The sequence below is a fragment of the Rana temporaria genome, chromosome 3 (genome assembly GCF_905171775.1).
Source record: "Rana temporaria chromosome 3, aRanTem1.1, whole genome shotgun sequence".
Classification (NCBI taxonomy): domain Eukaryota; kingdom Metazoa; phylum Chordata; class Amphibia; order Anura; family Ranidae; genus Rana; species Rana temporaria.
In genome coordinates, this window is record NC_053491.1 from 466,798,251 (window position 1) to 466,819,995 (window position 21,745).

General features: G+C 47.9%; 1 protein-coding gene across 12 annotated transcripts in view; it reads left to right on the top strand.

Moving 5' to 3' along the window:
- Positions 1–21,745, top strand: part of MINK1 (misshapen like kinase 1) — a 251,428-nt gene that overhangs the window by 180,172 nt on the left and 49,511 nt on the right. For 10 of the 12 annotated variants that reach the window (XM_040346853.1, XM_040346851.1, XM_040346852.1 and 7 more), the window contains 3 exons: positions 638–868; positions 12,101–12,186; positions 20,596–20,705. In XM_040346853.1, coding sequence (XP_040202787.1) covers positions 638–868; positions 12,101–12,186; positions 20,596–20,705 — 427 coding nt within the window. The remainder of the gene's footprint in view (positions 1–637; positions 869–12,100; positions 12,187–20,595; positions 20,706–21,745) is intronic. The other 2 variants (XM_040346862.1, XM_040346863.1) reach the window with 1 other exon arrangement.

Below are 21,745 nucleotides of genomic sequence, written 5' to 3' on the forward strand. Positions count from 1 at the left end.
ATGGCGGTCTCTGCACTGTGTGCGGGGACCGCCCTGTCCGCCGACAGCTCAGCGGGGATTACGGAGGATCCCCGCTGAGCTTTTGCGGACACATGGAGCGGACACAAAAACGGTCCGCTCCGTGTGAAAGGACCCTTATACAAGCTGTACACTCACTACACAACATTGTAGCAAAGTGTATTTCTTCAGTGTTGTCGCATGAAAAGATAAAATACAATATTTACAAACATGTGAGGGGTGTACTCACTTTTGTGAGATGGTGTACATACTGTGCTTCTTCAGCAATGCCATGCAGGAAGCATACAGTATATGGTATAATTAAACCTGCCTTTCTCCCATGTTGTGTTATGCTAATCATATTTTTGTACATATCCTAAAATAAATTGAAAGCGAACCTGCCTGTTGCATACACAATGCAAACTAACTTGTACGTAAGGAGTACACACCTATAGCAAGGGTATTATCTAACGTTAGTTAAATCTGCATATTTTGTTTTATCTACACACATTATCTGCATAGACAGTTTTTTTTTGTAAATTAACCCTATAAGGAAAGGACAAGCGTCTCAGAATCTGTGTTAGTCTTTCAGTTATTCCATTCACTCATATGCTCATTCCATCATCCATATCTCCTTCAGCCCCTTCGAAATGTTCCACAGAACCGCATAGTCCTCAAACCTAGTCCCCGACCAAATTCCCTTCAAGATCCAGCACCTGCTCCCAGTCGCCAGCCAGCCATCGCCCCTCCCATCTCCCGGGGCCAGCTAGCCCGTCAGAGTTCAGACCCCTCACCGGAAGGGGTTATGCCCTCCACTCGACCAGACAGGGGACCCTGGGTGAAAATGGAACCAGATGCCCCACCTCCTAAGGTAATGGGGGCCATGGCGTGTACCTTTGCTTGCCATAGGTCCCTGTCCATTCTGAGTCTTCCTTCTCTTATTCTGCTTCTGATTCTTCATCTCTGGTCTGTTACTGAAAGCCTTTTACTTACTGGATTTTACAGCTGAGCTCTTCTTGAACCCAGTCTAAGCTACTGCTGCATCTTCATCTAATCCTGTGTTTCCCAAACTTTGGTCAGTTGTGTAACTAGTCCACGTACATCCATTTACTCACATGTATTCTCAGTGTCATCGGCTCAAAGTGTTCATTACTACATTCTAATTCCCCTTACACACGATTGGATTTTCAGACGGAAAATCCTTGGATGAAGTTTGGCTTGCATACACACGGTCACACAAGTTCTCTAAACTTTCGACAGTCAAGAACGTGGGGGAACGTACAACACTATACAACAAGCCTAGAAAATGAAGTTCAATGCTTCCGAGCATGCATCAAATTGTTCCGTGTCGGAATTTTGAGTGTCGGAATTGCTACAGACGATCGGAATTTCCGCTTGGAATTTTTTTCCGTCTGAAAATTTGAGAACTTGCTCTCAATATTTTGTTGGCAGAAATTCTGACAGCAAAAGTCCGATGGAGCCTACACACGGTCGGAAGTTCCATCCAAAAGCTCACATCGGACTTTTCTTGTCGGAATTTCCAATCGTGTGTATGGGGCATAAGGGTATCGTTGATCAGAAAGTAAATTCTTTAAGGAAAGCAACACTGCTATGAATCCAAAAGAGTACAGAGTCAAAACTGTTAACCTACAACGGTATACAGCCTGGGTTAGAGACCCATCAGAATGATGTACACATGACCTGTCATTACAGCAGAATAACGCAGAAGTCTGTAATATGTTGGCCCATTCTATATTGGGAATTGCAAGGTGAAAGTGTTCAGGCATCTTGAAGATGGTTTAGATCAGGGGGTCTCAAACTGGTGGCTCTCCAGCTGTTGCGAAACTACAAGTCCCATCATGCCTCTGCCCCTCTGCCTGGGGGAGTCATGCTTGTAACTGTCAGTCTTGCAATGCCTCATGGGACTTGTAGTTTTGTAACAGCTGTAGGGCCACCAGTTTGAGACCCCTGTTTTTTGTCATATGAGATTTTGCATGTTTCTTCTGCCACAAATCATTGCCGCCTTGCAATTTTTTTTTTTTTTTTTCAAAGCTTAATATATAACTAAAGGCAAACCCTTTTTGTCCCATTAGAGAGTTTCAATTAGAGAGATACCTCCTCTCTATTTGTCCAGTTTACCATTACCATTCACACCAGTGTGATCACAGACATTGCATGTGATTCGTACTCGCGGTGCTGATCACATGCGATGTCTGTAAGATACGTGTTTAGCTTTACAGTTATATGGCTGAACTCACAATAGATAATCACAGAAAAAAGTGCAGGGACTTTTTCTCTTTCGTTCATAGACGGACACAGCATCCTTTGACCTTAGGGTTATGCTTCTTCCTACCAGGAGATTTAGGCAGAATTCTACAGCACTTAAGGTGTTAAAAACTTTCCTTCATGCCGCTCCTCCCAGGGGGCGTGGCTCCCCCAGGCATAACCCCCACTCTGCTTTAGCAGCCTCAGTTTGTTTCTGCCTAACCGTCAGGAGAGTCAGGCTCTCTCTGGAGTCCTGGACTCTGGAGTTTTTTCTTGCAAATTTTTTTGCATTTTGCGAGTTTTTTCCTCGCTTTTTTATTTTATTTTTATTTTTGAATCCTGCGATTCTTCTATCAACAGCCGACTGGGTGACAGGCTGGGTCCTCGACCCTTGTAGTCCCCCCAGGTTCGGCCTTCGAGCGTGTGCCGGCCCTCAGCTCCGCTTTGGGACGTCCACGACAGGCCCCATTGCTCCAGGGGCGGCCGGGGAACTTCGGTTCTAGGGCACACATATGACCGGTCTCTATGGCCTTGTCACAGTGTGTCTGGCTGACAGCCATGCCGTTCGCGGACGTTGGTTCTGTCTGGGATACCTCCAGCCAGGTAGTCGCAGGACAGGTAAGTAGTGGCCCCTTACTCAGGTAAGTGGTCTGGCTGGAATGTTTTCCCTTGGGAGGTCGACTGAGGGTTTTCCCCTGCTTTCCTCTCTCCCTTATTCCTCTCCCTCCTTTCCCCTTTGGGTGACGGCTGTGCAGGGGGTTTTTTCCCTGGGGCTCATATTTTTTTTTTTTTTTTTTCACTCGGGTATGGCTGGGGCTGTTCTGTGTCACTGCAGGGGACTGTGGTGGACATTCTGGGCATTTTTGTGTGTGCTGTGTGCTGTTTTGGTGTACTGTCATTTTTGGGTACACTGTCTTTTTAAAACTGCGCAACGGCGGCCATTTTGCCGGAGCCGCGCTTGTATTATTCGGCGGCCATTTTCTTGTGGCCGGCGCCATTTTCAGCACTAGTTCGGCCTCTAGTGGCCGTTTCGGCGGGGAAAAAAGACCGCGAATCATCTGAGGGGACAGACGCAGCGCTGCAGCTTCTCCTCAGCACACACTTGCCTTCACAGACCGCGCTGTACCAGGGGGTGGTGAGTCTCAGGGGGCCCCATACTGTGCTCTAGCGGCCGGGAGGTGACCTGTGGGGGACTTTTTTCCTGCCCTTGGCAGTAGGGGTGAAATGGCAACGGCAATATGGAGCCTGAATCAGGCCCCTCATTTCTTACAATGCCGGAATTAACCCTTAAGCGCCCCTCCCCCTGCCACATCTGTTGAATCGGTGTCGGCTGTCCTGGAGTCTTTTTTCTCACCAGGTTTGAAGCAGCCAGTGCTCGGTTGGGGGGTAAAAAAGCGCCCCCCCCCCGGAGGCTGTTTCTGGGGATATCTCTGACGCAGAATCTGATGCTTCTGGTTCTGTCATGTCAGAGGATGCGGGCTTAACCCACATGGACAGCGAGGATGACTCTGCTGCGGAGTCTGCTGATAAGGAATTTGTTGGAGCTCTTATTACTGCGGTGCGTGAGGCTCTTCATTTAGAGGATTTGGCGGAGACACCAGCGGTGTCAGTCCTTTTGGATTCCGCAAACCACCGCGTACCGCTAAGGTATTCCCCTGTGTTCCTTATTTAGACAATATGTTGTATAAGGAATGGGATACACCGCAAAAGGCTTTTACGGTTCCTAAAAGCTTTGCTACCGTTACCCCCTGGAGGAGGACTTTTTTAAAAAAGTGGGTCACTCCTCCGTCGGTGGACCCTCCTGTGTCCAGACTGAGTAAGGCTACTACGTTGCCTGTGGAGGGGGCTCCTGCTTTCAAGGACCCCGCTAATAGGAGAGTGGAGGCCGTGGCCCGCTCCCTGTTCTCGGTGGTGGGTTCGGTGGTAAGGCCGGCTCTGGCCGGAGCCCTGGTAGCTCAGACGCTGACTGAAAGGGCGAAGCTCCTGCTGCAGGACCTGGAGGTCCAGGGGGCTTCCGAGTCCTCTAGGGACCTGGCTGAACAGTTGATTCAGGGTCAGAAGTTTCTCTGCGAGGCGGATATGGATTAGATTCCTTTGCTTTCCAGGGCTTCTGTCTACGCAGTGGTTCTGCGCCGCCTTATATGGCTGAAGTGCTGGTCGGCTGACCAGTACTCAAAAAAGGCCTTGGTAGATTTGCCCTTTAAGGGCGGACGGCTTTTGGGGGCATCCCTGGATGACATCATTAAGGATGCCACTGGAGGTAAGAGCACCTTGCTCCCTCAGTCGGGGAAGGGTAGGGAACCTCGCCGCAAGCAAGGTCCTACTTTTACTACCCCCTAAACGTTTTTTTTCGTGCGCCAGCGCGGCTGGAAAAGGTCCGCAAGGTGCAAAAGCCCTTGCTGCCGGGCGTAAGCGCCCCTGGTTCAAAAAACCGAACAAGCCTGCGGACAAGCCTGCTTCCGCATGAAGGTCTGCCCCCGCCCGGGTCTCGGGTGGGGGGACGGCTTCACGACTTCGTGGATCGGTGGAATTCTCTTCTATCCGACCGTTGGGTTTGCGAGGTGGTCGCCTCGGGGTACAAGATAGAGTTCCTTTCTTGTCCCCCAAACAGATTTTTTTCCATCCAACCTCCAGCTTCCTCCGGATCGTCGGCTAGCCCTGTCCGGGGACTGTCCAGGATCTTCTGGACAGGGGGGTGGTTGTGCCGGTCCCCTCGCTGGAACGGTTTCGGGGGTTCTACTCCAATCTGTTCGTGGTCCCCAAGAAGGGAGGGGTTCGCCCTATCCTGGACCTAAAGGCCCTCAACTCCTTTGTCAAGGTGCAGCGATTCAGGATGGAGTCGGTCCGTTCTATCATGGCGTCCCTCCACCAGGGGGACTTCATGGCGTCCTTAGACATCATGGACGCATACCTGCATGTTCCCGTTTGCACAAGCCACCAAAGGTATCTGCGCTTTGCGATCGGGGAGGACCACTATCAATTCGTGGCCCTCCCGTTCGGGCTGGCGTCGGCACCACGGGTGTTCACCAAGGTGCTCGCCCCGATCCTGGCCTTGCTACGGCAGCGAGGGATCGATATCGTGGGATACCTGGACGACCCTCTGCAGGAGTTCGGCTGGTTTCTGAATCTCAGAAAATCAGTGTTGGTTCCGTCCCAGAGGCTGGAACCCCTGGGGCTGGTTTTGGATTCGGGGGAGACAAAAGTGTTCCTCCCATCGCAAAACCTGCTGACCCTGCAATCTGCAGTGAGACAGTTGTTGACCCAGAAGTGGTCATCTCTTCGCTTCTGCATGCGGGTTCTGGGTCTGATGGTGGCCTCCTTCGAGGCAGTTCTGTATGCCCAATCCACACCAGGGTACTACAGAAGGAGATTCTGTCACGATGGGACAGGGTCCCATCTTCTCTGGATCACCAGATTCGGTTGAGCCATCTGGCCAAGTCTTCCCTGGCATGGTGGCTGACGTCTCCGGTGCTTCGGTCCGGGAAGTCTTTTCTTCCGTGCCGCTGGACAGTGGTCACGACGGATGCCAGCCTCTTCGGCTGGGGGGGCGTCTGGGGCACCCAGTCAGCCCAGGGGCGCTGGACTCGGGAGGAGTCCCGCCTGCCGATCAATATCCTGGAGCTCCGAGCAATCAAGCTGTGCCTTGTCAGGTGGTCGCTGGAGCTACAGGGCCGTCCTGTCAGGATCCAGTCCGACAACGCCACGGCCGTGGCGTACATCAATCATCAGGGCGGCACAAGGAGCTCGGCCGCGGCGACGGAGGTCGCTCACATACTTCGGTGGGCCGAAAGGTCCGTTCCGGCCCTGTCGGCGGTATACATTCCGGGAGTTCTGAATTGGCAAGCCGACTCCCTAAGTCGCATGACTCTGGATCAAGGGGAGTGGTCTCTCCACCCGGAGGTGTTTCAGATCCTGTGCCAAAAATGGGGCACTCCAGACGTGGACCTTCTGGCGTCCCGTCTCAATCGGAAGGTACCACGGTTTGTGGCTAGGTCAAGGGACCCGTGGGCAGACGCGTCAGACGCGTTAGTGGCTCCCTGGGTCAATATCACCTGATTTACGCCTTCCCTCCTCTAAGGCTCCTACCCCGCCTGCTGCGCAGGGTGGAAGCCGAAGGTATTCCAACGATCCTGATCGCCCCGGATTGGCCGCGTCGCTCTTGGTACGCGGACCTGGTACGTCTGGTGACAGACGCCCCCTGGCGTCTGCCTCTGAGGGAAGATCTCCTGTCTCAGGGCCCGATCTTCCATCCTGCTTTACGGTCACTGGCTTTAACGGCGTGGCTGTTGAAAACCAGGTACTGAAGGACCGGGGCCTGTCGGGCCCGGTAATCTCTACCATGCTGCGTGCACGGAAGTCCACTTCTCGAAAAATTTACCATCGTACATGGAAAGCATACATCTCTATGTGTGAGGAGATGAAGTGGCACCCCCGTACTTACGTGGTGTCCCGGATCCTGCTGTTCCTACAGCGGGGAGTGGACCAGGCTCTTGCCTTGAGCACGATCAAGAGTCAGATTTCTGCTCAGGCTGTTTATTTTCAGCGTCCCTTGGCAGCGAATTCTTTGGTTCGCACGTTTGTGCAGGGGGTCCGGCATGTGGCCCCCCCGGTGCGCCCTCCGCTACCTTCTTGGGACTTGAACTTGGTCCTCTCGGCGCTTCAGCGTGCCCCCTTTGAGGACATTCGGGAGATCCCCTTGCTGACTTTGTCGCAGAAGGTGGTCTTTCTGGTAGCTATTACCTCTATCAGACGAGTGTCTGAACTGGCGGCCTTGTATTGCAAGGCCCCCTACTTGGTCATCCATCAGGATAAGGCGGTGCTGCGCCCGCAGCCCTCTTTTCTTCCGAAGGTCGTTTCGGCCTTTCACATTAACGAGGACATTGTTGTTCCATCATTATGTCCTCAGCCGAAGAACCCGAAGGAGGCCTCTTTACATTCTCTGGATGTGGTTCGGGCCCTTCGAGTTTACTTGTCGGCGACAGCTCCGTTCCGGAAATCGGACTCGCTGTTCGTGTCTGTGTCCGGTCCCAGTAAGGGCCTGGCAGTCTCGTCGGCCACCATTTCCAGGTGGATCCGACAGGTTGTGCTTCAGGCCTACGCCCTGAAGGGGCGGGCGCCTCCCTTTCGGGTCATGGCGCATTCGACCAGGGCGATCGGGGCCTCCTGGGCTTCCGACACCAAGCCTCTGTGTTACAGGTGTGTAAGGCAGCGACCTGGTCGTCGTTCCACACTTTTTCAAAGTTTTATAAGGTGGATGTGAGTGCATCTTCTGATGCCTCCTTCGGCCGCAGGGTGTTACAGGCGGCAGTTTAAGGTTGGAGTTCCTCCGTTGAGTAACTTCGGTTTTGTTTGGGGTGTAACCTGTTTTTGCTGTGTTATTTTCCCACCCCTCGAATTTTTTTGACACTGCTTGGGGACGTCCCTAAGGTCAAAGGATGCTGTGTCCGTCTATGAACGAAAGAGAAAAAAGGATTTTTGTACTCACCGTAAAATCCATTTCTCTGAGTTCATAGACGGACACAGCACCCACCCCTCCTTTGTTTGTACTGCTTGTTACGAACTGAGGCTGCTAAAGCAGAGTGGGGGTTATGCCTGGGGGAGCCACGCCCCCTGGGAGGAGCGGCATGAAGGAAAGTTTTTAACACCTTAAGTGCTGTAGAATTCTGCCTAAATCTCCTGGTAGGAAGAAGCATAACCCTAAGGTCAAAGGATGCTGTGTCCGTCTATGAACTCAGAGAAATGGATTTTACGGTGAGTACAAAAATCCTTTTTTTTTCCCATGCACTAGAATCGGATTGCATGTTTTTTTCTCACCTATGCAATCCGATTCCTGTTTACAGTTCGCACTGCAATCTGTGAACCGAACTGGGGGTGTCATTAACAATGTAATAACACCCGCAGGTGGATCGCAGACGGCAGTGTGAACTACCTGCGGGAGAAGAGCGATGCGGGAACCGGCGCTGAAATCACGCTGGTTCCCATATTGCATCAATGTGAACCTAGGCTGAAAGTAAAAGAAAATCCCACATTTTGGGTTGTCCTTAGAACAGTAATAGAGGAAAATAACAAGGAAAACTGCGCTAGTTGCAAATTATAAACAGTCAGACAGAGCACAAACAAAATTAAATTGAATTAATTAAATAATAAGGGAGGCAGCAGCTTGCGTGCGATACACAGAACAGGAATGGAAAGGGGGTAAAAGCTGCGCCACTGAACCAAAAATAAAATCCACTGAAGTCCAAAATGTTAGACTATTAGGAGATGTCACTTCATTTCCTGTCCCATATCCAAAACAGGAAGTTGAAGAAAATCCCTGCAAATTAAAGGAATCCCTTGGGGACCACTAGGTCACCAGAACTAGTGTCCACCATTGGACGATTTTCCCTCAATTACTGGAAAGGGGGTAAAAACTGCGCCACTGAACCAAACATAAAATCCACTGAAGTCTAAAATTTAACACCACAATGACTTCACAGATGTTACACACTTGAGTGAAGACCCACCACCGAGTGTCAAAGCCGCTTACCGAAAGGGCAAGCTCGATTTAACAATCGGCTGTAGCCCAGCCGCGGCCTTTAGAAGCTGTAGTAGACTCACGAGGTAGAAATTCCCAGAGCTGGCTTCCTTCACATTCATAGACTCCACCGAATGAACATGTGTAGAAAGAAGGTGCACCATAGTATAATTCCGGAGCCCTTCCTCCTTGGCGTGGTGACGTCACCATGCCAAGGAGGAAGGGCTCCGTTTGTTGCCGGCCGGCAGACTATACCAGTAGAGCCAAGTATGGTGGCCAGAACAAGTATGGGCTACAGATTTGATTTAATTCTCAATTTCAAAATCATGGTTTCCTAGGATGAAAAAAATATGATCTAAAAAAATAAGTATTACTAGATGGGTAACTTAAGTAAAATTAAAGGAAAACTGCAGTTTTGAATAAATTTGACGCTCCAATGTTAGTTCTGCAAAATAATGAACAACCTTATAATCTGCACGATGTGAACGATTTTACTTGTATCTTGTAAGTACCACTTAAATTTTTTAAATAAACCAGTTTTATGGAATTATACTATGGTGCACCTTCTTTCTACACATGTTCGTTCGGTGGAGTCTATGAATGTGAAGGAAGCCAGCTCTGGGAATTTCTACCTCGTGAGTCTACTACAGCTTCTAAAGGCCACAGCTGGGCTATAGCCGATTGTTAATCGAGCTTGCCCTTTCGGTAAACGGCTTTGACACTCGGTGGTGGTCTTCACTGTGGTGTTTAATTTTGGACTTTAGTGGATTTTAGGTTTGGTTCAGTGGCGCAGCTTTTACCCCCTTTCCAGTAATTGAGGGAAAAATCGTCCAATGGTGGACACTAGTTCTGGTGACCTAGTGGTCCCCAAGGGATTCCCTTAATTTGCAGGGATTTTCTCCAACTTCCTGTTTTGGATATGGGACAGGAAATGAAGGGAAATCTCCCAATAGGACTCCGATAGTTGTGTTTTTTTTTTTTTTTAATAAAGCTGACAGGGCTTATAACCTTCCGCTTAAGCCCCATACACATGGGCCGAATATCAGGCGGTATTGGCCAGTTCAATAGAAATCGCCCATGTGTACGGCAGCCAGCCGAATGTGCAGCTTCTGTCTATAGGGGAAAAATAGGGAAATGCTTTGCCTGGTCACATGACGAATGCCAAGACTTGGCATGGAATAGGGGTCCAGCTTGATTCAAGGTCCTACTCCCCATCCTACAATTAGAGGGCAGGGGAATATTGACCGTGGCCAAGCGTGACTGCAAGGCTAGACTGCTCTAAGAATTGTTGCTTGCTGCAGATTAAAACGTTTATTAAATTTATTCAAAACTGCAGTTTTCCTTTTAAGTTACCTATCTAGTAATACTTATTTTTTTTAGATCATATTCCTTCATCCAAGGAAACCATGATTTTGAAATTGAGAATTAAATCAAATCTGTAGCCCATATTTGTTCTGGCCACCATACTTGGCTCTACTGGTATAGTCTGATCGTTATATTTAGTCCTGGTTAAAGCGGAGGTTCACCCATAAAACAAGTATATAACATTACATACAGTATACCTCAGACATGTACAGTATGCTGTTTTTTTTTTGGGGGGGGGGGGGTGTAGGGCTGCACGATTCTGGTCAAAATGAGAATCACGATTCTTTTGCTTAGACAAAAGATCACGATTCTCTCACGATTCTCAAAAATGTAATGCCAGAACCCCCCCCCCCCAAAAAAAATAATAAATAAACCTGTGATTTATCTGAAAATATGAATATATAAAAAAAGAGACCAGTGATATGTCTATAATGTTAAAGATCATATAACTCCTATGAAAAAAGCAGAATAAAACTTTGATTCTGATTTTTTCATAGGAGCTATATGGTCTTTAACATTATAGACATATCACTGGTCTGTTTTTATATAGATCAGAAGCAGTACTGCAAGCAACCATTGGGTGGCGCATGCATACACATAGTTGTACAGAACTGTGAGAAGGTTCAATACATCAGAATCAGTACCGCCGGCAACCACTGGGTGGCGCATGGATACAAACTACTGTTGTGAGAGAAGCTCAGGCATCTATCCAGCGGCGCAGGCTGCTGACGTCGGTTTCGATGTCGGCGGCATTTGCGTTCCACACTGGTTACGTGGACGGCGGTGACATGTAGGAGAATCGTCGGTCATTCTGAGGGGAGATCGCGGAGGAGGAGAATCGAAATCGCGATTCTCTCCGCGATTAATCGTGCAGGTCTAGGGGTGTGTACATACGGTTTTAACTGGGTGTTCCTGTGCAGTGCCGCAATGTCATCTGGGACTTCGCCCATATGATTGACGTGCCTGAGAAAAACTCCCCCTGGCGCATGAGGCGCGTCACGACTTTCCGAAAGTCGGCTCTATACGGCGCCTGCGCACCAACTAGGAGCCGTGTAGAGCTGACTGCGCAGGCGCAGTATAGAGCCGACTCTCGGTTTGGCTACTTTCGGAAAGTCGTGACGTGCCTTTTTCGCCGGGGGGAGTTTTTCTCAGGCACGTCAATCATATGTGCGAAGTCCCAGATGACATTGCGGCACTGCACAGGAACGCCCAGTCCCGCGGGAGCGAGTACCCGGAAGCCGGGAGGATAATACCGTATGTACACCCCTCAAAAAAATAAAAAACGGCATACTGTACATGTTTGAGGCATACTGAATGTAATGTTATATACTTGTTTTTTGGGTGAACCTCCGCTTTAAGACCCCTAATATCAATGATGAGATTGTTACTGTATTAGAGCTTAGGTGCTACACAGAACAGGGTCTAAACTAGTTATTAGTTGGTAATAAAGCCAAAATATTGAAAAGCAACATAAAAACTAGTTTCTTAACAGAAGTCAGGGGCTGCATTTGAGGGCCACAAAATGTAACTGGTTGTGCACCATTGTACCAAGATCCACCATTCCTCCTCCAAAGTTCTCGGGGTTTCTACATCTGCTGCTTTCTGCATAACACATTTGTCTTTCTGTCGTCCCAGAGTACTTCTTCCATGTTTTGCCTTTTGGCTGCTTTTTTCCTCCCCCATAATCCTCTACGTTCAGTGTTTTGCATTGGCGCTTTTTCTTCTACTTCTGGATGCAGAGATTGGTCATCAAGGGAATTTTCCACTTCTTCCTGAACCTACTTCCTCTTCTATTTCTGTCATAAGAAAAATTACTGAGCTTGCAACTGCTGACCTCCTTTTGAAAATAGATTTTTCTTTCTTCAATAAATGTCTGTTAATTCCAGAGGATTTGGTCTGTTTTTATTTTGAAAGCAAGCCACTGTGTCCAACCTCACTATTTTTTTATTTTTATTTTAGGTTCCACAGAGGACGACGTCCATAGCTACAGCCCTGAATACAAGTGGGTCAGGTGGGAACAGACAGGTCCAGGCTGTGAGAGCCAGGTAACTAGCATCAGCTGCATCTAAGAAAAGCCCCAATCCATATGGCTTAGGGCAGGGGAAGCTGGTACATTCCTTAACCCCTTCCCGACCGCCGCATGTACATATACGTCGGCAGAATGGCACGTACAGGCACATTGGCGTACCTGTACGTCCCTGCCTAGACGTGGGTCGGGGGTCCGATCGGGACCCCCCCCCGCGACTTGCGGCGGTCGGGTCCCCTCGGGGAGCGATCCGGGACGACGGCGCGGCTATTTGTTTATAGCCGCTCCGTCGCGATCGCTCCCCGGAGCTGAAGAACGGGGAGAGCCGTGTGTAAACACGGCTTCCCCGTGCTTCACTATGGCGCTGCATCGATCGAGTGATCCCTTATATAGGGAGACTCGATCGATGACGTCATTCCTACAGCCACACCCCCCTACAGTTGTAAACACACACACAGTGTACACCAAATCCTACAGTGCCACCTGTAGTTAACTCCCAAACTGCAACTGTCATTTTCACAACAAACAATGCAATTTAAATGCATTTTTTGCTGTGAAAATGACAATTGTCCCAAAAATGTGTCAAAATTGTCCGAAGTGTCCGCCATAATGTCGCAGTCACGAAAAAAATCGCTGATCGCCGCCATTAGTAGTAAAAAAAATAAAAATGCAAAAAAACTATCCCCTATTTTGTAAACACTATCGATAAACGATTATTGCGATTTTTTTTTACCAAAAATATGTAGAAGAATACGTATCGCCCTAAACTGAGGAAAAAAAAAAATTTTATATATGTTTTTGGGGGATATTTATTATAGCAAAAAGTAAAAAATATTGCATTTTTTTTCAAAATTGTCGCTCTATTTTTGTTTATAGCGCAAAAAATAAAAACCGCCGAGGTGATCAAATACCACCAAAAGAAAGCTCTATTTGTGGGGAAAAAAGGACGCCAATTTTGTTTGGGAGCCACGTCGCACGACCGCGCAATTGTCTGTTAAAGCGACGCAGTCCCAAACTGTAAAAACACCTTGGGTCTTTGGGCAGCAATATGGTCCGGGGCTTAAGTGGTTAAGATCACTTTGTCTGAAAGTGCACTTAACAGTATCCCTTAAAGGAGTTGTAAAGGTACAATTTTGTTTTCCCCTAAATAGCTTCCTTTACCTTAGTGCAGTCATTTGCTGCTCAGTGATTGCAGTATTCTAGTCTGCATCTCCCCAAGGTAATACATAAAACCTGGCCTGTTAGTGGGCCCTGAGGACAGGGTTGTTGACCACTGATCTAGATGCAATGGGCTACATAGATTTTAGATTAGGGTAAATACAGTGGATTTTTATCATTTTGCTTGAACGCTTGTTGATCTTACCTGTTAGAATGCCCTTAATAGTGTTCTGTTCCCACATGAAGGCGAATGAAGGTATAACTGATAATAGCTGTGTGACTTCTTACCTTCGTATCCAAGCAGTGGGGCAGACAGGACCGGCAGATGTTCAGGTTAGATGGATCCAGACTCAGACATGAAGATGAAATCAGCGTAGGTTTATTCAATCCAGATAAGACAACAAACGGTGATACAATACTGTTCTGTAGTAGTGGTATCAATGCTGACTTGTTAGAATATGTCCTGAGGCTAGCTGCTGTGGCTGCAGAGCTGCTGCTGAGCTGCTGCTAACTACTGCTGACTTCTGCGTGACTTCTGCGTGACTTCTGCGTGGTCAAAAACTGATGCCTTCTCAAGCCCAAAAATGTGGAGTGTCTAGTCACACAGCCATGAGGAGATACTGAAAATGGCTGCTCCCAGTGAAGAGACCTGCCCAGCAAGAGTCCACGCCTCCGAATAGAAAAAACTTTACTAACAAGAACAGGGACGTGTGGCATGCAAATTCTGGCCAGCAGATGGCAGCAGTGAAAGAAATGCATGAAAACAAACATGTAGAAATAAAGATTAATAATGTAATGTACAAATAACTATAAGGAGAACAGCACACTCCCCGTCTGAAATTTACGTAAGGAGATTTCACTATGACGAATGTCCATAAAAATATAATACAACCTGTAACAAAGAACATGTGAAATGCAATAAACATGACATAGTGGGTTGGCTGACCCATAGAGGGTAAAACTGTGAAGTTCGAGTTCAGTCCTTTTTCATCCTTCAGGAACGTTCTCGATGGGTAATATTAGAATGAGTTTGTTAATCGGCCTTGCAAAAGTTTTAAGCTCACCCTTCCTGAAGATCTTCAGCTCCACCTTTCGGACCTTGCCATCCTTGCTAGGAAGAACCTTTGTAATTAGTCCCATAGGCCAGGTGATCCTTTCGGTTTGTTGCTCCTTCATTAATACGAGGTCTCCTTCTTTCAAGTTTGGTTTTTGATGTTGCCATTTCCTCCTTCCTTGAAGAATATTGAGATACTCTTTACGCCATCTGTTCCAGAAGTAATCTGCCAGGTGTTGTACACGTTTCCAGTGTTTTTGGTAGATATTCCCATGGGTAAATTCTCCACTAGGCGTGAGCATATTGTCCGTTTTTTGGGTAAGTAGAATAGCCGGAGACAGTATGGCTGGTGTTTCAGGATCCATAGATACTGGCACAAGGGGTCTTGAATTGATGATAGCTGAAACTTCAGCGAGAAGAGTGACGAGAGTCTCGTGCGTAAGTCTTGAAGAGTTTACATCCATCAACATAGAATTTAAGATGTTGCGTGAGATCCCGATCATTCTCTCCCAGGAACCCCCCATGTGGGAACTATGAGGAGGATTAAAAATCCAGGTGCAACCTTTCTCCGCCAACTGATCTTGGATAGGCTTAGTGTCGATGTTCAGTTCTCTACAGGCGCCGATGAAGTTACTTCCCTGGTCTGACCTCAACTGTTTCACTGGTCCTCTGATGGCGAAGAACCGTCTTAAGGCATTAATGAGGCTGGATGTGTCCATAGATTCTATCACCTCTATATGAACGGCTCGCACACTCATGCAAGTAAATAGCACGGCCCAACGTTTACTGTTTGCGTGACCACCACGGGTTCTACGTGCAGACACCATCCATGGTCCAAAGACGTCTAGGCCAGTGTAGGTGAAGGGCGGCTCTGTGCATAGTCTATCCGCGGGCAAGTCGGCCATTTGTTGGTGTAGCTGTTTTCCTCTGGCTTTACGACAGTGCACACAGTCATGCAGTAGTTGGGCTACACGTTTCTTCATACCTATAATCCAAAGACCCGCAGACCTTAACTTGCCCTCAGTGATTTGTCTGCCCTGGTGTTCAGTCTTTTTGTGGTAATGTCGGATCAGCAACGTGGTGATATGATGTTTGCTGGGAATAATGACAGGATTTTGCTCCGCAACTCCTAGGTGGGCTTGATTCAAACGACCACCAACTCTGAGCAGGCCAAAAGTGTCCATAATTGGATTTAAGTTAGCAAGAGGTCTTTTTATAGGAATCTGCTGTCTGTTGTTCAAGCACTTCCATTCTACGTTAAATTCCTGCTGCTGGACATGACGTATTATGAGAGACTCGCTATGAGAAATGTCCTCAGCAGAGAATGGTTTATGACAGATGTGCCAACCGTGACAATCTTTATCTTCTTGAGTGTTGTGATAACATCTGGCGATGTGCACTAACCTTGCAATGGTTCTGACAAGTCTCATCCAACTGGAAAAATGTTCAAAACGATGACAGTCAAGCCTGGAGGTCTGCTTTGTTTCAGTGACTAATGCGCTAACTTCGGCGCGGATTTCTGGATCATTATCCGGATCCTGGATGCTGTAAACTTCCTGTTCACATTTGTCTGCCCGTCCTAGCAGAAACTCTGGGCCTGTAAGCCAAGTAGATTTAGCAAAGGAACCCACAGACGTAGGCCTGGTGGCGTGATCTGCTGGATTAAGTTCGGATGATACGACAATGTGTTCTCTCGTCTCAGGCTTGCTGTTCATGGTACGCTGAAGATAGTTAGATCTGGATGGCGCTTGCTCCTGATTGTCCGGGAGCCTTACCCTGGTGGTTCGGAAGGGTAATGGAGAAACCCAGTGATTGGTTTCATCTTTAAAGAACTCACTGTCCATTATCTTAATGAACTCTCTGTCTTCTACTGATAAGGCTACCTTATCATCATCCTTGGTTGTGCGAAAGACTGATCTCCCCAAGTCGTCAGCAAAGAGGGGAGAAATGATGTCAGGTGGTTGTACGAGGTCTGGAGACTTCTCCTTCACTTCATAGTGATGAGGACACGGCTTAATGCAAGTTGTGCGTCCGTCTCCACGCACGTACGTTTTGAAGGAGTCGATTTCTGGTTGATCCAGGCATACGTTTCCTATGACTACCCATCCCAGGTCCAGCCTCTGGGCATATGGTGCGTAGTCGGGACCATTACACTGTTGGCGCACCTTGTGCACCCTTAGATTGTCTCTGCCAAGCAGGAGTAGAATCTCAGCATTGTTGTCCATAGGTGGGATAACGTTGGCTAGGTGCCTTAGGTGCGGTTGGTGAAACGCAGCTTCTGGGGTAGGAATCTCATCCCTATGGTTGGGTATTTGATCGCATTCAATCAGTGTTGGTAGGGGTATTTCTGTATTCCCACTGATGGGGGAAGCAATGAATCCTTGCGCCCTCCTGCCGCTAGTCTCAATGCGGCCTGAGCAGGTGTTTAAGATGTAGGGTTCTGATGGTCCCTTTATCCCAAAGGCTTCAAAGAATTTAGGTCCTGCTAGGGACCGGTTGCTTTGGTCATCGATGATAGCATACATTTTTACTGCCTTTTCTGGTAGTCCCTCTGGATAGACCTTGATTAGGCATATTCGGGCACAACATTTCTCACCCTGGCCCTCGCCACATACTTCCAAACATGAGCAGGAAACAGCGGCGGCTGTGTTAGCGTGGTTCTGGGGCTCCCCGCCATGACTTGGAGCGGGACTGGTGGCGACGGCAGCTGGTGAGTCTCTGGGCAGTGGAACTGGGTGCATAGCTGAGGCATGTCTTTCACTATGACACTCCTCACACTTGACGATGGATTTACAGTCCTTAGCCATGTGCTCCAATGAAGCGCAGCATCTGAAACATACCCCAAGCTCGCTGAGGAACTTCTTGCGCTCCTGTATGGGTTTGGATCTAAACCCTCTGCATTTGTTCAGTGAGTGTGTTTTTTTATGAATGGGACATTCACGATTGAAGGACTTGTCTCCTGATGAGGTATTGTACTGTTTACCCGTGGGTGCTGCATAAGATGGTAGGTTAGTCTTTCTAACACTCACGCTGCTCTTAAAGTCTCTGTGTTTATGCATGGCACTCTCATACCTTGGTGATGGTGTCGCTGGAGCTGTAGTGTTGAACTCCAGGAAATCGAGGCTGGGGTCATTCCTCATCTGGGACTGTTCTTCAATGAATCTGCAGAAATTAATAAATGGGGGAAAGGTGATGTCATGCACCCTTTTGTACCTTGAGACTGATGCCGCCCACTTTTCTTGCAGACTGTATGGTAGTTTCACGACAATTGGGTTCACTCCATGGGCTGTATCCAGGTAGCATAGTCCGATCAGACGAGGGTCTCTTTTGGCAAGCTCTAGTTCCATGAGCAGGTCACTCAAATCCTGAAGCTTATGGACGTCCTTAAGATTGATCTTTGGGATGTTCTGCAGTCTCTTAAATAGGGCCTTCTCTATTGCTTCTGCACTGCCGAAGGTACGTTCGAGTCTCTGCCAGGCGGCAGCGAGACCTGCTTCTGCTTGTCCCACATAGACAGTTCTGAGGCTCTTGATGCGATTTGTGGAGCTTGGACCCAGCCATGAGATCATGAGGTTGAGCTCCTTCTCTGCGTCTAGTTTGAGGTTGGCAATGGTGGCCTTGAAAGTTGCCTTCCAAGCTCTGTAGCTCTCTGCACGGTCATCAAATTTTGAGAGACTTGTGTTAATTAGCTCTCTGATCGCCATAATCCTGGCCAACTCAGACATATCTGATTTCTCACTGCTTGTTGCCACGACAACCTGTGGTGCCGCCGGGGCGTGTAGGCTTTGCGGCGTGAAAGGGTGAGATGCATCCAGGTAGAATGATGCTGCTGCAGGGTTGAGCTGTGATCTAGTCTCTGTAGATCGTGAGGACTGCTGCTTGAGCTGTGGAGGTAGGCCAGGAAACGCCTGATGGCCCTTTTTGTAGTTTCGTAATAACTGTCCTTGAGAAGGCACATCTGGGTGAACACCATCAGATTTCTCGGGTGCTGTAAGTGACACTGGCACTGTAGGTGGAGATGACTTTGAGGTTTCGGCGTTGTCAGCTTGGACGGTACTGCATACTGGGGGTGATGCAGATAATTGTTTCAGTACATAGTCGCTGGTGCGGTAAGCTGAATCTTCTACCTCCTGTGGTAGCGAGCAGACTGGATCAAGACCTTGGCTTAATGCTTGCTCAAGTAGTCTTACTTTAGCTAATGCAACTTCCTCTTCCATCTCTGATTCAAGAATCTTTATTCGAGCCTCAGCTTCTGCTTCTGCCCTCTTGGCCTCTGCTTCTGCGTCTGCCCTCTTGGCCTCTGCTTCTGCCCTCTTGGCCTCTGCTTCTGCCCTCTTGGCCTCTGCCTCTGCGTCTGCCCTCTTGGCCTCTGCTTCTGCGTCTGCCCTCTTGGCCTCTGCTTCTGCTTTTGCCAGAGCTTCTTTTTCAGTGAAGGAACGTCTGGCTTTGGATTGCTCTGCGTTTATGCGGGCCTCTAGTAGTCTGTCGCTTAGGGTTGAGCTTCTTGAGCACGATGATCTGTATGACCGAGAGGAATGTTTGGATGAATTTGATCTGTGTGATCTAGTTTCTTGCAAATGGGAGATGCGGAGTTCCGCTTTATCTTTAGCAAGCAGCACCATGGCGTCTCTTTGTATGTCTATTGATTCTGCCTTGCTCAGTTCTGAAAGGGCTTCATCATTATTAACATTTTTTAGAAAGGTTATATACCTTGTGAACAGTCTCTTGTATCCTTCATGGGCTGTGTTCAGCCGCCTGATGCCAGCTTGTAAGCTTGAGGTATCACCAGAGGATTTAAGTCCTGACATGAGGGAGGAAACTCGCTCCCATAGCTCTTCCAGGTTATCGCATAGCTCATCTTTTGTGGTTTGATAGTTTTCCCTGACCTTTATTGTCGGTTTGAGGGAGCGTCTTGGTCGCACGATTTGGTCTGCTGGAAGTGTGGGTTCTGCTTCCTGTACTTCTTGGTGATCAGTATCAGGCTGCATTAGCTCTGTTTCATCACTGGGGAACTGTGCAAGGTCCTTTTTTTCCATTTTGATTTAAGGTGCGCTGTCTCTTTAAGAAAATAAACTTTTGAATTGGGGGCTGAAAATCGCAGTGCGGCTGCGCTGGGGGACTCTGGCAAGGTTCCTCAGGTGTTTTAAGTGATTTGCGGGGGTTTAGGTTAGAGAGGGACCCCGTGTGCGTTAACAGTTCTGCTATGCGAGCAAAGGTTGATATGTGATATAGAAAACGGCTTGATGAGTTGTGGAGGCTTTCAGGCAACAGTAAAGATACTGTGGACATGCAGTGCTTGCCCTGAGACTTGAGGAACATGCACTGTAGCCGGGCAGATTCGCTGCAGATAGGCCTGTTGCAGGGCGATTCCTTAGTGTGGTAACTCTGAGGGAATCTGTGACTGGGGTGTGGACATTAAGGCAGTTTTTGACTGTTCTGTTCCCACATGAAGGCGAATGAAGGTATAACTGATAATAGCTGTGTGACTTCTTACCTTCGTATCCAAGCAGTGGGGCAGACAGGACCGGCAGATGTTCAGGTTAGATGGATCCAGACTCAGACATGAAGATGAAATCAGCGTAGGTTTATTCAATCCAGATAAGACAACAAACGGTGATACAATACTGTTCTGTAGTAGTGGTATCAATGCTGACTTGTTAGAATATGTCCTGAGGCTAGCTGCTGTGGCTGCAGAGCTGCTGCTGAGCTGCTGCTAACTACTGCTGACTTCTGCGTGACTTCTGCGTGACTTCTGCGTGGTCAAAAACTGATGCCTTCTCAAGCCCAAAAATGTGGAGTGTCTAGTCACACAGCCATGAGGAGATACTGAAAATGGCTGCTCCCAGTGAAGAGACCTGCCCAGCAAGAGTCCACGCCTCCGAATAGAAAAAACTTTACTAACAAGAACAGGGACGTGTGGCATGCAAATTCTGGCCAGCAGATGGCAGCAGTGAAAGAAATGCATGAAAACAAACATGTAGAAATAAAGATTAATAATGTAATGTACAAATAACTATAAGGAGAACAGCACAAATAGTAATTTTGATCTCTGTTTTATTATTGAAATGAGGAAAGGGCTATGCGTTTGTAAATCATGTTCCAGTATGTGTTCAGTAGCTGATTTTTTTGGGTAAATTAATTTTAATAATAATTTTTGGTGAATAATAATTACCCTATTCTGAGTATATGTTTTGCTTGTTCTCTCTCTCCTTCCAGTAACCCAGACCTCCGCCGGGCAGAGAGCGGCTGGGAAAGGGGAGATTCACTCCTGCAATCTCCTCACCCAAACCTTCCCCAGGCTGGATCTCTAGAGAGGAACCGCATAGGTGAGACCCGATACTGCCATTACCTATCTATTGTTAGATATGGTCAGGTCTGTCACTAGTGTGATGACTCCCCCTGTGTTACTATACATATACTATTATCATCACTCTGCCTCCTTAACCCCTTTATCGCCCCCTGGTGTTAACCCCTTCCCTGCCAGTGACCAAAAATATGTAGAATAATACATATCGACCTAAACTGAGGGGGGGGAAAAAAAAAAATGTGGGATATTTATTATAGCAAAAAGGTAAAGCTATTGTGTTTTTTTTCATAATTGTCGCTCTTGTGTGTATAGTGCAAAAAAAATAAAAACCACAGAGGTGATCAAATACCACCAAAAGCAAGCTCTATTTGTGGGGGAGAAAAATTACATCAATTTTGTATGGGTACAGAGTCGCATTACCTCGCAATTGTCAGTTAAAACGGCGCAGTGCCGTATCGTATTTTGCAAAAAATGGCCTGGTCATTGTTCAGCCAAATCTTCCCGGGGCTGAAGTGGTTAAAGTGTTACTGAAGTAAAACATTTTTTTAAATTAAAATAAACTTGTTATACTCGCCTGCTCTTTGCAGTGCTAATGCACAGAGCAGGCCCGATCCTCCTTTTCACAGAGTTTCCTGTGGCACTCCTGGCTCCTTCTCCTCTTCATGTGTCCCCATAGCAAGCCGTTTTCTATGGAGGCACACAGGTGCTCCCGAGCTGTGTATCTGTGGAGACGCACTCCATAGACTAACACAGCTGTGCTTAGCCCCGCCCCCTCACTTTCTCCTTACTGTATTTGATTGACATAGGAATGTGAAGGTTTACTTTACTACAGGCTGTGTGTTCAGACCAACAAATGACACCATGAAACTACATTATAAATGTACATCTTATGCAGGAGAAAAACACAAGGTGAAGGTTTATAATGTCTTTAACCGCTTAACGACCGCCGCATGTATATGTACGTCCACAGAATGGCACGTACAGGCAGATGGGCGTACATGTACGTCCCTGCCTTTCCGCGGGTCGGGGGTCCGATTGGGACCCCCCCCCCCGTGAATG